This window comes from Geotrypetes seraphini, chromosome 2 (assembly GCF_902459505.1).
Source record: "Geotrypetes seraphini chromosome 2, aGeoSer1.1, whole genome shotgun sequence".
NCBI classification, from domain to species: domain Eukaryota; kingdom Metazoa; phylum Chordata; class Amphibia; order Gymnophiona; family Dermophiidae; genus Geotrypetes; species Geotrypetes seraphini.
Window position 1 is genome coordinate 274,058,286 of NC_047085.1, and position 15,152 is coordinate 274,073,437.

General features: G+C 45.0%; 1 protein-coding gene across 4 annotated transcripts in view; it reads left to right on the forward strand.

The window, feature by feature from the left end:
- The window catches only part of LOC117353586 (NFX1-type zinc finger-containing protein 1-like), a 299,791-nt gene that overhangs the window by 81,529 nt on the left and 203,110 nt on the right, over positions 1-15,152 (forward strand). For all 4 annotated transcript variants that reach the window (XM_033929706.1, XM_033929708.1, XM_033929705.1 and 1 more), the window contains one exon: positions 1,671-3,431. In XM_033929706.1, coding sequence (XP_033785597.1) covers positions 1,671-3,431 — 1,761 coding nt within the window. The remainder of the gene's footprint in view (positions 1-1,670; positions 3,432-15,152) is intronic.

A 15,152-nucleotide genomic window follows, 5' to 3' on the forward strand; every position in this document is an offset into this window, starting at 1 on the left:
CAATCGTTGATATCTGGACATATTGCAGAAACGAATCGAGAGGCTATTTCTGAAATGTTTAATCTTTTGGTGCAAAGCACTGTTCCACTTTGCTTCCATCATGTTGGCTTGTTGGAATGTCAGCTGGGGGCAAATTTTGAGATAATAGCAGGACTTTGGTTTACACTGTCCTCCTTCGGCACAGCATAGCAGCAGAGCCTTGAAAAGAGCTATAAAATTGACACCCGAAATTACCCATTGGTAACTTCAACACAAGTTCTTGCTTAGACTCTGTGGGACTCATAATAAAAAAAAAACCCCAATGTCTGAAAAGTGGCCTAAATGGGTACTTGGCCAATCAAAAAGCCTGATCGTCCAAGTACCCATAACCAAAGCTGGTTTTAGACGTATCTAAAACCAGCTTAGGCCTTTCCCCTGCCTCTAAATGCATAGAGCGAAAAGAAGCATTTTTAGAGGAGGGGAAAGGGCAGGAGGTGGGCCGACCTACACCTAGGCGTACAGCAGATATAACCAAACCTTTTGACAGGTTGCCTAGTCGGCACTTATACGTTTTGACTTAGACTAAGTCAAAATAGGTATAAGTGCCGAAAAAGGGCCCGCTGAGCTGAGGGCGGTTGGTGTGATCAGCTCAGCGGGCCGGCAACCTACCCACCCTCCCACCGCAACCATCGCGGCAGGAGAGATGGCTAATCTCCCCTGCCACGATGCGATCACCCCTCTACCCGAACTGCTGCAACCCGCGGCAGGAGAGATGCCCAATCTCTCTTGCTGCGGTTTGTGGCAGTTCGGGTAGAAGAGGGGTGATCGCATTGAGGCAGGGGAGATAGCCAATCTCTCTTGCCGCGATTCATCACCCCCTCCCCGACAAGATCGGTGCAAGAGGGAGCCCAAGCCCTCTTGCCCCGACGAGTCACGACCCTCCCACAACGATGGGGGCAAGAGGGAGCCCAAGCCCTCCTGCCCCGGCGAGCTGCGACCCCCCTAGCTGATTACGATTGGGCCAGGAGGGAGCCCAAGCCCTCCTGGCCAGGCAAACCCCCCTATCCCCCACCCCCACTAAGATACGGACAGGAGGGATCCCAGGCCCTCCTGCCCTCGATGCACTCCCTCTCACGATGGCCCCCTCCACGAGACCCCCTGCCGACCTCTTAACCCCCCCCCCCAATCCGCCTCCCCGTACCTGTAGAGGTTGGCTGGAAAGACGGGTGCTGAATGTTTTTTTGTTAAACCAATAAAATCATTTAAAGCATACTGTACTTTAATAAAATAATTTCAGTATAAAACTATTTGAGGTTTGTACAGATGGGATCAAATGGTTTGCAGGGATGGTGACTGAGTTTGTGGAGATGGGCGGAGATGGGGACAAATTTTTTTCCCTGTGTCATTCTCTATGTTCAACATTATTAACTGTATGGATCGTGACACTGAACCTATGTTTTAAATTAAGCTCTGCTTGGTACAATGACTTCACCAGTTCAACATTGACCCCATTGTTAACTACTACTACTGTATTTATCACTTATATAGCGCTGAAAGAAGTATGCAGTGGTGTTCATGTTTGTTTATTGGTTTTAATTTAAATAGAATTTTAGAAATTGACTTGGATTGACAAATGTGACAATTGTAAGAATTTATGTGCAAGTTCTAATAATATTATATTTTAATTGCAGAAAAGAGCCAATTGAGAGTCTTTCAAGAAGGCAGACCAGGAAAAAGCCTGTTTCAGAATAGGTCAAGAAGTGAACAGAACCTACTGGATCGTTCAGATGACTCTAGAAGTGCTGGAAGTAGCAGAGAGCAACGTTTTAAGTCACCAACTGACCACAGGAACCCCAGAGGTTTTCTTGGAAGAGACAACTCACAAATCCATCGTAAAGAGCGGAGATTAGACTATAAGTCTCTCAAGGAAATTTCTCTGATGGAATCATCAGAGATTGTAATGAAGCTTGCAGCTCCTGGCAGTGGACTGAGTGAATTTATGAAACAAAAAGATATTCAATGTGAACTTATTGAACTCATCTTGGAAATATTGGATAAAGCCATAGGTTGTAGAACCAGTCGTCAGAACTTGCAGCATGTCCTAAGCCACGTTCAAGACTCGACATTTCTACAACAGGTACTGCCTTTTTATGTTATGGAGTTAAGGAAGAGGGAGACCCTAGAGGCAAAGATAAAAACTGAGGCATCCATTAGCTGCATTGTCACCTTACTTCTTGAATTGATCAGCATTTTTCCATCCAGCTGTGCCACTCAAGTATCCTTGGTGAATGCTTTACTAGTGTCCTCCATTTCAGACCTGCAGATCACTCTTTCAGAAAATATGGAAAATAAACTCAGTACCCTCCATACCTGCCTTCAGCATTTGCAGGAGAAAAAGAGGGAAGGAACACTAAAATCCAACAACTACACCTACCTAATGAGAAATGACCAGGATTCAAATATGGAGGATTTTCGGCAGATACCTATCTTTCCAACCTATGATGACATTTATTTGAAAGAAAATCCCATTATGCGGCCTAATATAATTAGCAGCACATATCTTGATGCTAACGTGTATTTGGATACTCACTTTCGCTTACTCAGGGAAGATTTTATACGGCCATTAAGAGATGGGATTGCTCAAATTGTGTGCTACCAGGGTAAGGAGATGATGGAAGCAAAGTTTGATGACGTCAGAATTTATTCTGGCACTCGTTTAATTGCACCAGTATGTACTCGAACTGGGATTGTTCACAGAGTCCAATTTGAAATTGAAAAATTAAAAGCAGTCATCTGGGAGAGTTCAAAACGCCTTTTGTTTGGTGCTCTCGTTTGTCTCTCCAAAGACAACTTTAAAACCATGCTGTTTGCCACAGTGGCAGACAGAGATATAAAAGATCTCATCAATGGTATTGTCACGCTGAATTTTACAAATGAAAGTCGCTTAAAACTGGCCCAAATGAATGTAGATGACATGTTCTTAATGGTGGAAACAACAGCATATTTCGAAGCTTATCGCCATGTTTTAGAGGGACTGAAAGAAATGATCAGCAGTGAAATTCCCTTTCAGAATTATATTGTCCACTGTGAGACTGATGTGTTACCTCCTCAATACTTAATGAGAAACAGGCATGAGTACAGCTTGAAAATGCTTATATGTGAAGAGACTCTTAAATTAGAACCTGTTTTTGAAACAGAGAGCAGCAGCAGAAAGAGAGATATAACAGACAATTTATGTAAACTCATGGATGAGCTAACTGCAGAAACGCACACCACAAAACCAGCTTCACAACTCACCCAAAAGGAGACCATGCATTCTGCAAAATTTGATATACTTGACTTTAAGACATGGCCTTCTAAAGAGCATCTGAATTTAGATGAATCTCAGATTAAAGCTTTGCAGTTAGCATTGACTAAGGAGCTTTCCATTATACAAGGTCCTCCAGGAACAGGTACAGTAACCTATTTTTGTTATATGTTTCGTGGCTCAGCAGATTGCTCTTGATCGCTACTGAGACTCCAGCACAGTGAGACTTGACTTCTGAGCTACAGCACTATTAATCTTAATTTCTGATTAGCTTGATGATTTCTCCTATTTTATAACATCAACCTAGCCCATGCATAGTAGCAACAGTCCTTGTCCAGGGTCCAAAGACCGCAGCTCCCTCTAGAATCTGGCTAACACGGACTTTAGGTCTAGCCATCAGGTTTAACCACTGAGTGCAGGTAGAGACGCCCTTCCCTCATGAATGCCTAAGGAGTGGATGGCAGGCCTGATAATCAAAGCCTTGGGTCATCTGCATGGGAGCATTGGTACTTAGCCTCTAGTATGTCCACATGCTGTTCATAAATGAGAAATTTTATAATTATAACGCATATTTTCCATGCACCTTTTTATGTGACTATGTAGAAAGCCCCCATTAAAACAGGCTTTATATGTGAGAAAAAGCTTCCTAAAATTACATACCCCTCCCCATATGTCCCTTGAAATACCCCAAGCTAATGCCTTTGATAATAGTCTCCCAGTAATAGGAATTTTTAAATCTTTTGAGAGTACTTTGAGGATTTTGGGCTAGATTCAGTAAATGCTGCCTAAATTTAGGCACCAAAAAAATAAGCACTAAGCACTGTTTTATAAACAGCACACCGAAGTTGGGTGAGTATTGATACCATCTGAAACTTGGGATCAATCCTTGTGCCCAAAGTAGGTGCAGATCTACTGTATTCTGTAATATTGTTCACATATTTCAAAATCAGGTCATGCACATATTTGAAATCATGTGACTCCTTTGTACTTGAAATTCCATTGGCTACTAGTGGACTTTAGGATTAAATTTAAGATTTTGACATTGGCACATAAAGCATTATTTGAATTACAACCTCCATACCTTTCTAACTTAGGGCTCCTTTTACTAAGCTGCGGTAGCGTTTTTAGCGCACGCAGCATTTTAGCGCGTGCAAAACCCGCGCTATGCGGCTAGAACTAACGCCAGCTCAATGCTGGCATTAAGGTCTAGCATGCGCAGCAATTTAGCGTGCGCTATTCCGCGCATTAAAGTCCTAATGCGGCTTAGTAAAAGGAGCCCTTAGTGTTGTTCTATGTGTCTAGGCCAGAGGTAGGCAATTCCGGTCCTCGAGAGCCATAGGCAGATCAGGTTTTCAGGATAGCCACAATGAATATGTATGAGATGGATTTGCATGCACTGCCTCCTTGAGATGCAAATCTATTTCATGCATATTTGTTGTGGCTATACTTAAAACCTGACCTGCCTGTGGCTCTTGAAGACCGGAATTGCCTACCCTTGGTCTAGGCGATTATAAAGATCATTGAATGATAACAAGAGTAGCTGTACCTCATATTTAAAGGCTCATCTTGCATCAACTAGAAATTGTGCATTTTTCTATTTGGTTCCAACCTTATGGAATAGTTTACTTATAGAATTGAGAAAGGAAGAATCCTAAATTTTAAAAGACTTTTAGAGGCACATTATTTTCAATTGGCCTTCCCACACTGATGGGATGTGAATTCTGGACTTCAATCTGCATTAAATAATTAATTGTCTAATTTTTATTTTATCATTTTAGATTGTTATATAAATTTATATTAGAAATGTATATTCTCTTTTTCTTCACTATTTAATTGGAGTTCTTTTCATTACTTTGAATTATATTAACAGTGTTGATCCTTTTTGGCTATTTAAGTGGTATATAAAGATTTTTAATAAACATAAACATGTTTCTTTGTCATCAGCAGATGAATCCAGAGACTAGTGGGATTACATCCATCATCCAGCAGGTGGAGATAGAGAGCACTTGATTTATCTTAGGGTATATCTTGGATGCACAGCCTCCTGGTCAACTAGTATACTCTATCTCCAACAGGTGCATGGATGTGTCCCTCACAGCTCTTGGCTGCTGCTTGTGGATTTCAGTTCTAGGCCTGGATGTTTGGAAGGAGGGGTGTTCTGGCTGAACGGTGCCAGCTTTGGAGGTACACCTGGGCCCTTCCAGCGTCCCTACCTCACCCTCTTCAGGATAATACCTGGGCCCACCCAGGTCCTTTACCTGCTGGACATGGTGCCTTCTGGACTCCTGGATTTTATGGTGGATTTCGCGCCAGGCTTGGCAGCTACCAGCTTCAGTTTCCTGGATCAGAAAAGAGATAGATTCCTGTGGCTTCGGCCTCAGTTCAGAAATATTCCTGTGTCGGCCTCGGAGGAGAAATATTCCTGTGGCTTGGGCTTCAGTAGAGAAGGATTCCGGTGGCTTAGGCCTCAGGTAAGAACTGTTCCGGTGGCTTAGGCCTCAGGTAAGTCATATTCCTGTGGCTTAGGCCTCAGAGGAGAAATGTTCCTGTAGCTTAGGCTTCAGAGGAGAAATGTTCTTGTGGCCTTAGGTCTCAGAGGAGACATGTTCCTGTGGCCTTCGGCCTCAGAGGAGACATGTTCCTGTGGCCTTCGGCCTCAGAGGAGACATGTTCCTGTGGCCTTCGGCCTCAGTGGAGACATGTTCCTGTGGCCTTCGGCCTCAGAAGAGACATGGTCCTGTGGCCTTTGGCCTCAGTAGAGACATGGGCTCAGAGGAAACCTGGGGCTTAGGCCTCAGGGGAGAAAGGTTCCTATGGCTCAGGCCTAAGTTGAGCTGTGGGATGGGGGCTGTATAGTGCCATATTTTTATGGTGGGGAAACACCTGGGCTCCCAGGTACCTTCCCCCTTCCCCCCTGAAGAACCTGGATACCTAAGTTCCATGAGCTCACTCGTTCGGTGGATGCGAGGCTACAGAGGTCATTGGGAGGAATTTGTTACTCCTTTGTCACGTAGGACAACCGAGGCTGCTTCAGCCGTAGTTGCGCACAGCCATTGGCTTGCAGCTGGGGCAGGCAGCAGCGGGCAGTAGGAGGCCCTGAGAACGATTGGCCAAGGTCTTTCCCTCCCGCTACAAAAGAGGGGAGGCTGCAGTTGTTGGCGCCACCGCTGTCAGTCTTTCTCCTCTCGGAGGAGGGATACCGTCTCTGGCAGTGATTCCTTTGCCCTCACTATTCTGCAGGCCCCAGGTGGTTGGCCTTAGCTGGGGTGCCATTTCACTGGCATCCTAGTGTACCGTGTGTAATCCCAGCCAGCTGACAGTTAGCTGGGGCTAGGCTAGTTGCGGGCTAGCTGCAGTTCTTTCTCTCTGGCTCAGAGATTTTCATTCCACTCCTTTTGGGTCATTCTTGTGGAGGAATGGGCTAAAAGTTGGATCAGATGTCTCAGCATCTGAGGTTGTCGCTGTATCTATTTGGGGGCTCGGGGAAAGGCACTTGTCACTTCGGGGCCCAGGTATAGTTTTGGTGTCTTGCCTCTCCTCTGGATTTCTTCTTGACTTTGGTCAACAGTTTGCCTCCTGTGGGAGCCCTATGGATTTTGGAGGGGCGATGTAGCTGTGGTTTCCGCAGCATGGTGTGCTCAGGCGAGGATGGCTCCTGCTCACATATGCTAGGGAGGGTAGCCTCTGTATGATCATGGGTGACATACTCTCTGAAGTATAGTATTTCCTTGGACGCATGCTGCAGGGCAGGATTTGGGGGCGACGGATTTCCTATTCGCTTCTTTATTTCCCTCCCTATGTTTGGACTGCTTTGGTACATCACACTAGTCTCTGGATTCATCTGCTGTTGATGATAAGGAAGGTAAAATTATGTTCTTACTTGTTAATTTTCTTTCTTTTAGTCACAGCAGATGAATCCAGAGCCCCACCCTATTGCGGGGTTTTGTCACTCAGGCACGGTTTCAACATGCTTTGGCTGAAATGGCATTCTTGAATTTGAAGCATCAGTGGTGCGGGTAGCACATGTGAGGGAATGAAGTTACATATGTGTCTTATGTTTCATATGTCTTATGCCTTTTATGTGCTTTACTTTGTGTTTTAATTCAACTGCTTTGAGAAGACCTATACTAGTTGGCCAGGAGACTCTGTATTCAAGATATACCTGAGGATAAATCAAGTGCTCTCTATCTCCACCTGCTGGTTGATAGATGTAATCCCACTAGTCTCTGGATTCATCTGCTGTGGCTAAAGGAAAGAAAATTAACAGGTAAGGACATAATTTTACCTTAGTGAATGCCGCCCCCCAGCCAAGTCCCTTTTAAACTTGTGTGCTAAAAAATTTATATATTCATCTTTATATATTAGCACCTAGAGAGGTGTGTGTGTAAATTCAAAATGTTGACCGGGCCTATTTCCCTGTTCCAGCACAGTGAAGGGGAAGGGAGATCGAGTCGTCCCCCTTCACTGCACCGGAGGAGCATCGCGTTCGGCGGTTTGCCTCGCCCCCAGCAGCCACTTCGGCACCTGGCCTGCTTTTCCAGCCCTCTTAAGGGCTTTGCAGACCGGGCCTTTTTCCCTGTTCCAGCACAGTGAAGGGGAAGGGAGATCGAGTCGTCCCCCTTCACTGCACCGGAGGAGCATCGCGTTCGGCGGTTTGCCCCGCCCCCAGCAGCCACTTCGGCACCTGGCTTGCTTTTCCAGCCCTCTTAAGGGCTTTACAGACCGGGCCTTTTTCCCTGTTCCAGCACAGTGAAGGGGAAGGGAGATCGAGTCGTCCCCCTTCACTGCACCGGAGGAGCATCGCGTTCGGCGGTTTGCCCCGCCCCCAGCAGCCACTTCGGCATCTGGCCTGCCTTTCCAGCCCTCTCAAGGGCTCAGCTGCCAAAGACCGACACCTAACTCAGTGTCACTAACTCCCGAGGGCCACGTACTATATTCCTTGACTCTCACTTGCGGCCTCCCTGATCTGATCATCTTCTCTCAAGTTCACAGATTTATTCTTTGTATCTACCCACGACTCCTACTTCATACCTGTTTCAGATTTTTACCTTTAATTCCATCTTATGACCTATTCATAGTCATAGATTTACCTTCTCCACAATCTCTCCAGTTTACATGCCCTGAATTTATATTCATTCATAAGCCTCCCCTCTGCACTCTAGCTTACATACCCCGTGTTTGTATCCGCCCTTAGCCTACCCATCTTACCCTTTATTCTCTTCTCTCTTCCCTTCCCAGGCCTGCTGCTTCCACCTAGCTGCCCCTCACCAAGCCTCTCCCCTAGCCCTCCTCTTCCCCCAACACCCCTCAATCTCCCCCTTGCGAACCCAGCTTTGGCCTCCCCTTCACACTAGCCTCACAGATTGCCCCCCCTCTGAATCTTCCTCCCCCCTCCCGACCAGACCAACATGACCAGCATCACTCATAATCTCCCCGCCTTTCTCCTCCTCTATTTGCTTAGCACAAGAGGCTGGATTACAAATGTTCTAGCATTTGAACCTATTTCAACCTACACCACTTGGACTAGAATCCCCGGTCCTGACAAATTCCTCCGCCCTCATCGACTTATACACGATTGCACAGAAGCAGGTCCTTTCCCAATTCCTGTGATCAACATCACCCGCCACCCTCCTAGACCAACTCCTAAAAGAAAACGATCTCTAAAATATCTGCAATATACGATACCCTCCTGCCCCCCACAACAATCCATTCTTCCTTGTGCCTACTTGAACATCCGCTCAGCTAGAAATAAGGCCCAGCTCATCAAAGACTGGCTGGATGAAACTCGCTTAGACATTGTCCTCCTAACCGAAACATGGCTCATTTCCGACCAGGACCCCATCATAGGGGACATTCTCCCTCCACACTACAAAATTATCACTCTCTCAAGAAACTCAAAAAGAGGAGGTGGCCTCGCTATCATTCACCATAATCACCTTCACTTCCATGTCCTAGACTCTAAATCAACCAAGGATCTGGAAATCCTCACCTGCAAAATTTCCAAAACAGACTGTATAGATAACCTAATCGTCACGCTATTCTATATACCCCCTAATAAATGGAATCAAGCAAAAGACGATTTCTACGAGCACCTTCTTGCGAACTCGTCAGCAGGCACCTACAATCTCTTAGCAGGAGACATCAACCTACACCTAGAACAGAAAGAGAACTCAAATGTCGCAGACCTTCTCTCCTTCCTCACGTCACTAGGCTTCTCCAATCCCCCCCAAACCACAACCCATAACAAAGGTCACCACCTCGACCTCATCACCTTTCTCTCCAATACCAACACCACTCCCAACATAAGTCTCTTAGACCAAACCTGGTCAAATACCCCCTGGTCTGACCACCTCCTGTGCAATTTTGAACTAGCCTGGCACAAAAAACAACCTAACAAAAAGCCTAACCCCATCCATACAAAGCAATTCATCTGGACAAGAGAACATCTTAATCCAGCAGACTTCTGGTCACACTACACTCTCATCTCCGACTCCGACGTAGACCCCAACTTCTTTTTTTTTTTTTTAACTTTATTTTTATTGAATTTAACATACTTTACAAGTATAACTACTTGATTTAGAAATACAGAATCATGTTCCAAAAGAAAAACATCATTAAACATTACGATCTTTAAAATAAATATATATGAAACTTAACTCTTCCTTAGACCTCAATTAGAAGGAGGAAAAGAAAACAAAGATATTATAGGAGTAATATTACAATGATACAACAAAAAATAAAAGTAAAGACTTAAACGCTAGAACCCAGCATTTCCTTTAAGCTACATTCCCTCCACTAGATAAACCTTTGAGATCTAAAAAGGAACGTAGATGATCTGGTGTAAAATACACATATTTCAGGCCCTTAAACTTAATGACACATTTGCATGGATAAGCTAGCAAAAAAGTAGCACCTAGCTTCCTTGTCTCTTCTCTCATGCCCAAAAAACATTTTCTGTCTTTCCTGGGTTATTCTAGTTACATCATGATATAACCATAAACGTTGACCACAAAAAAGTGATCCAGACTTTTTAAAGAATAGCCTCATAACTGCATTAAGATCTTGTTCAAAGATGAAGTTAACAATTAAAGTTCCTCTTTCTTTGACTTCCATAGATGATTCCTCTAATATTGCCGTAAGATTTTGCAGATCTTTATCAGTAACCAAATTCTCACCCTTAGGTATATCTAAATTTCTTTTTGAAGTAGGTAAGAAGTATAATTTGTTTAAAGGCGGAATCTGATCTTGCGGATAATTCAAACATTCTACCAAAAATTTTTTAAAAATCTCAATGGGTGATATTGCCGAAATCCTTGGGCAATTTAGAATTCTCAAGTTCAATCTTCTGTTAAAGTTCTCAATCATTTCTATTTTACGGGCTGTAGAATTTTGTTCTTTAACAATGGTGGTAATTGAGTTTTTCAGTGAAGCTGACTCAATTTGTATTTTATCCATGCATTCTTGCTTAACTTTTAGCAAACTTTCAGAAAAGTTATCCATTTTCTTAACCATTACCTCAACATCTGAGGCAGTCTTCTCCACCTTCACATCCAGTCTCTTGATAGCCTCCAAAAGTATTTCCAGTGTCACTGCTGGGGTGCTTGTTGGTGCTCCTTCTCCTTCAGCAACCTTTCCTCCCAGCGTTCCAGCTAGTGCTGTAGCTCCTCCCATTGCCTGCTCCGGGGTCTCCAACTCCTTTCCCTTGGGGCCAAGCTCGACACTCTGCGCCTCTGCTGGACATGGGGGCGCAGAGAGATGCGGTGGAGACAACAATGTCAGCAGGTCCAAAGACCCGAGTGCTCCCTCACTCAGGTCCGACGCGGAACTCTCCCGCCGCGGGGACATCTGGGCGTCGGCTGGGCTCAGCGGCTGCAAAAACCGCTGAATTGACTGCTGGGCTGGAGACGATGTGAGCAGCGGCAAATGACCCGCTCTCACACTCCCCTTCCTCTTCGCATGAGGCATTCTGACAAAGTAAGTATCTGGTTGAAGTATTAATATGAAGAAAAAACGCTAAGCCTGCCGAGCACAGCTACATAGCGTCCGCCATCTTGTATTCCTCCAGTCTCCTAGACCCCAACTTCCACCTAAATTGGGAAAAATTTAGTGACCAGGTTCTTAACACCACTGTCACTCTTAAACTTCGCTCAAAAACTCTTCGCCCCTCAAACAGCTGGTTTGACGCGGACCTCCTGATCATAAAACGAGAAGTCAGGAAACTTGAAAGAATCTGTCGTAAATCAGGGACTGATTTAGACAGACTTACCTGGCGACTGAAAGTCAAAGAATACAAAAACAGATCATCGATAAGCGCAGTAAACACTACTCCCAACTAATAAACTCCCCTTCTCTAAACAGCAAAGCACTTTTTAGACTAGTTAACTCCCTATTCGACATAGACTCTCACAAACGCCCCACCTCCGACCTCCCTCCCTCCGCAATCACTCTAGCCGACCACTTCGCGAACAAAATCCACACTCTAAAACTGTCTCTTGCAGCTCACAGCTCCGAACCCTCACTCAACCTACACGCAGCAGATATAGAAGGTTCAATAGCCGACATGTCCTGGACCTCCTTTGAAAATCCTGACTGGAATCTATTCCTTGAACTTTACTCTAAATACGCCAATTCCAACTGCCTATTAGACACTTGTCCTCCCACCATCATGAAATGCGCCCCCCATCATTCAAAGCAGAACTCTTCAATTGGTTATCCCTATGCCTGTCCACTGGACACTTCCCGTCTGAACTTGGCCACATCCTCATTTCCCCTATCCCTAAACAACCCAAGGAGCCAATCTCTTCCATCACCAACTACAGACCCATCGCCAACATACCACTCTTCCAAAAACTCATGGAAGGTCTTGTCAACAACAACCTTACGAATTACCTCGACAAGTTCAATATTCTTCATGACTCCCAGTCCGGTTTCCGCCCAAACCACAGCACCGAAACCGTCCTAGCTGCTCTGACAAATTACCTCCTCCACCTGTTCTCGCTGGGTAAAAGCGCCCTGATACTTCAATTCGATCTGAGCAGTGCCTTCGACCTGGTCGACCACGACATTATGCTCAACTGCCTTGACTCCATCGGCATCTCCGGACAGGTAATAGATTGGTTCACAGGCTTCCTAACCAACTGTACCTACCAGGTCCACAGTAATGGAGCCTTCTCCCACCACTGGCGTAACCCTTGTGGAGTCCCACAAGGCTCTCCCCTATCCTCCTCCCTATTCAATATTTACTTGACCCCTCTGGCACGAAGCCTAGCAAACTCAAACCTAAAATCGTTCATATATGCAGATGACATCACCATCATTGTTCCCATTACCTCACTCACTCTAGAAACAGAAAAACTCATCGCATCTATCCTCACCAAGTTAGAACTGTGGACCTCAAAACTCAAATTAAAATTGAACTCTGAAAAAACCAAAATCTTCCTAGCGAGTCCCAACCATAAATTAACAAACACTTCCCTCAGACTGAATGGGCTAGATTACCCTATCCTACCCACCATAAAAATCCTTGGAGTCATCCTGGACCGCACTCTAATCTTCGATGACCATACCAGTGCCCAGGTGAAAAAATGTTTCTGTACCCTCTGGAAACTGCGCACCATCAAACGTTACTTCGACCACCAAGCCTTTCGTCTACTCGTTCAATCTCTGGTATTAAGCATATTAGACTACTGCAACATTATTTACCTGGGATCCTATAAAAATACCATCAAATGTCTTAGAACAGTCCAAAATGCGGCCGTCCGCCTCATCTATGATCTCAAAAAATATGACCATGTTAGCCCCTACTACACCAAACTCCATTGGCTTCCAGTAGAGGCAAGGATCATCTTTAAGTTCGCCTGCCTCTGTTTCAAAACTCTAACAGGATCTTCCCCAATCTACTTGTCTGAGCACCTTGAAATAGCAGGCCCCTCTCGCACACGAAATGCCCACCTATTCACCTTTCCCTCCATAAAAGGCTGTCTCTACAAGAGATTCATTGATAGAACCCTAGCATTCCAAGCGGGCAAATGGAACAATTGCCTTACCGCCCTCATTTCCAACTCCCCGCCCTACCACCTGTTCAGGAAGTCACTAAAAACCTACCTCTTCGACAAATTCCGCTAACGCTGTCTTCCCCCCTTCCCTGCACCCTCCTGACCTCGATATGCCTCCATGCCCTTTGACTACGCCCCCCTCCCAAGCCACTATGGCCTCTCTTACTCAATCTCTGTTTTATCTAATTGCCCTGCCTTATCATTGCCTCACATTTAACATCACCGTAAATGTATCACCGCTATAACATGTAACATCGCTGTATACGCACAGCCTCCTCTTTAGTATATGCCTTTTTATTACTGCTATTTATGTAACATCTCTGTAAATGTAACAACACTATAATATGTATCATCGCTGTAAATGTACAGTCTCTTCTATTGTTAACCGCATTGAACTTCCATGGTATTGCGGTATACAAGAATAAAGTTGTTATTATTATTATTATTACCAGTTGATTCCCAATTATTGGTGCTAATTGGCTTGTTATCCAGTTAAACTGGGTGCAAATTGAGAACTAGATTCACTAACCTTACCGCTCCATGGGTGATCTGATCCGTGGCCGAGCGACTGATTTCACGACGAGTCTGCATGCAAATTGACTTGATTGGAGGCACGTCCTACATCGATTGGATGGATCACCGCAAAGAGATCCAAACGCATGCGAAGACCATCTTCTTTGCCTTTAGAAGGTCTGCGCATGTGCTTGCTCTCCTGACTTCCCTCTTGCTGCCCGTGACCACTTTGCCTCTCTCGGTTCCTCTGCCTTTCGTCCCTCTTGGCTCCGGTTCTTGAGTTGTGGCGGCAGCGCCCACTGCTCTCCCTCTCCGCTTCTCCGGCTTTCGTGAGGGAGTCCCACCTGCCACCCCTCTACCTTTCCCTGTCCTCCCCACCGGAGCCCTTTCCGCCGGTTCAACTGACTGAGTCCTACTGGCAGTACTCGCTCTCCCCATCCTCTTTCGCTGTCCTTTTTCCGTTGGTTCCGGTGCCCGTAGTGCAGCCCCGCTTTAAACCCGCGGGTTAAAACCACGGGCAGGGAAGGGCAGCAGACAGCAGGAGAGTTAAACAGTTGGCGTTGAAGCAGAGTGAAAAAAAAATTGTATGCTGCTTGGAACTACCGTTTCTGTGTAGGCAGTTTGGGATTTTGCTTTGGAAAGTACTGTAGCGTTTTGGCAGCAGAGAGCAGGAGAGTTGGCAGGGACGTGAGTGACTGGTCCTCGGCAGTCACTTCTTTTTGGACCAGCCAGCCCAGTTGGTGTTCCTTCTTCTCTTTAGTGAATCGCTGCTTTCCTACTTTGCATGCCATTTCCCCTCATTTGTATGCACGGATCGGATCGGAGGGTTGATTGGCCACGAGGTTAGTGAATTGGGTCGGATGAAAATCAGGTCAATACATGATCACAAACACGATTGGTGGGCTTAGTGTATCTAGCCCTGAGTTCCTGCCCAAATTTACACATGCAAATTTGAGTGCAATTTATAGAATTTGGGGGTTTAAGTGCACCAGATGTCTCTTCATGTTTGCTATTTCTGAAGTATTTCTGAAGTAATTTTGAAAATGAATAAAGAATTTATTAAAAAAAAAAAGTATCAAAAATTTTCTGGTGTAGTAAAGGAGTATTTTGTTTAGGCATTACTTAAATAGGCAAGTCTGTCACAAGCCTTATGCTATAGCCCATTCTATTTTTGGATTTAAAGAATTCTCTTTGGGAGTGGAACAGTTTTTCTGAATATTATGTGCGGGGAGTTACTTTCATTTGTAGCTAGCTAATTTTCTTTATGTAAAGTTTAATCTTTTCTAATCATAAAACTC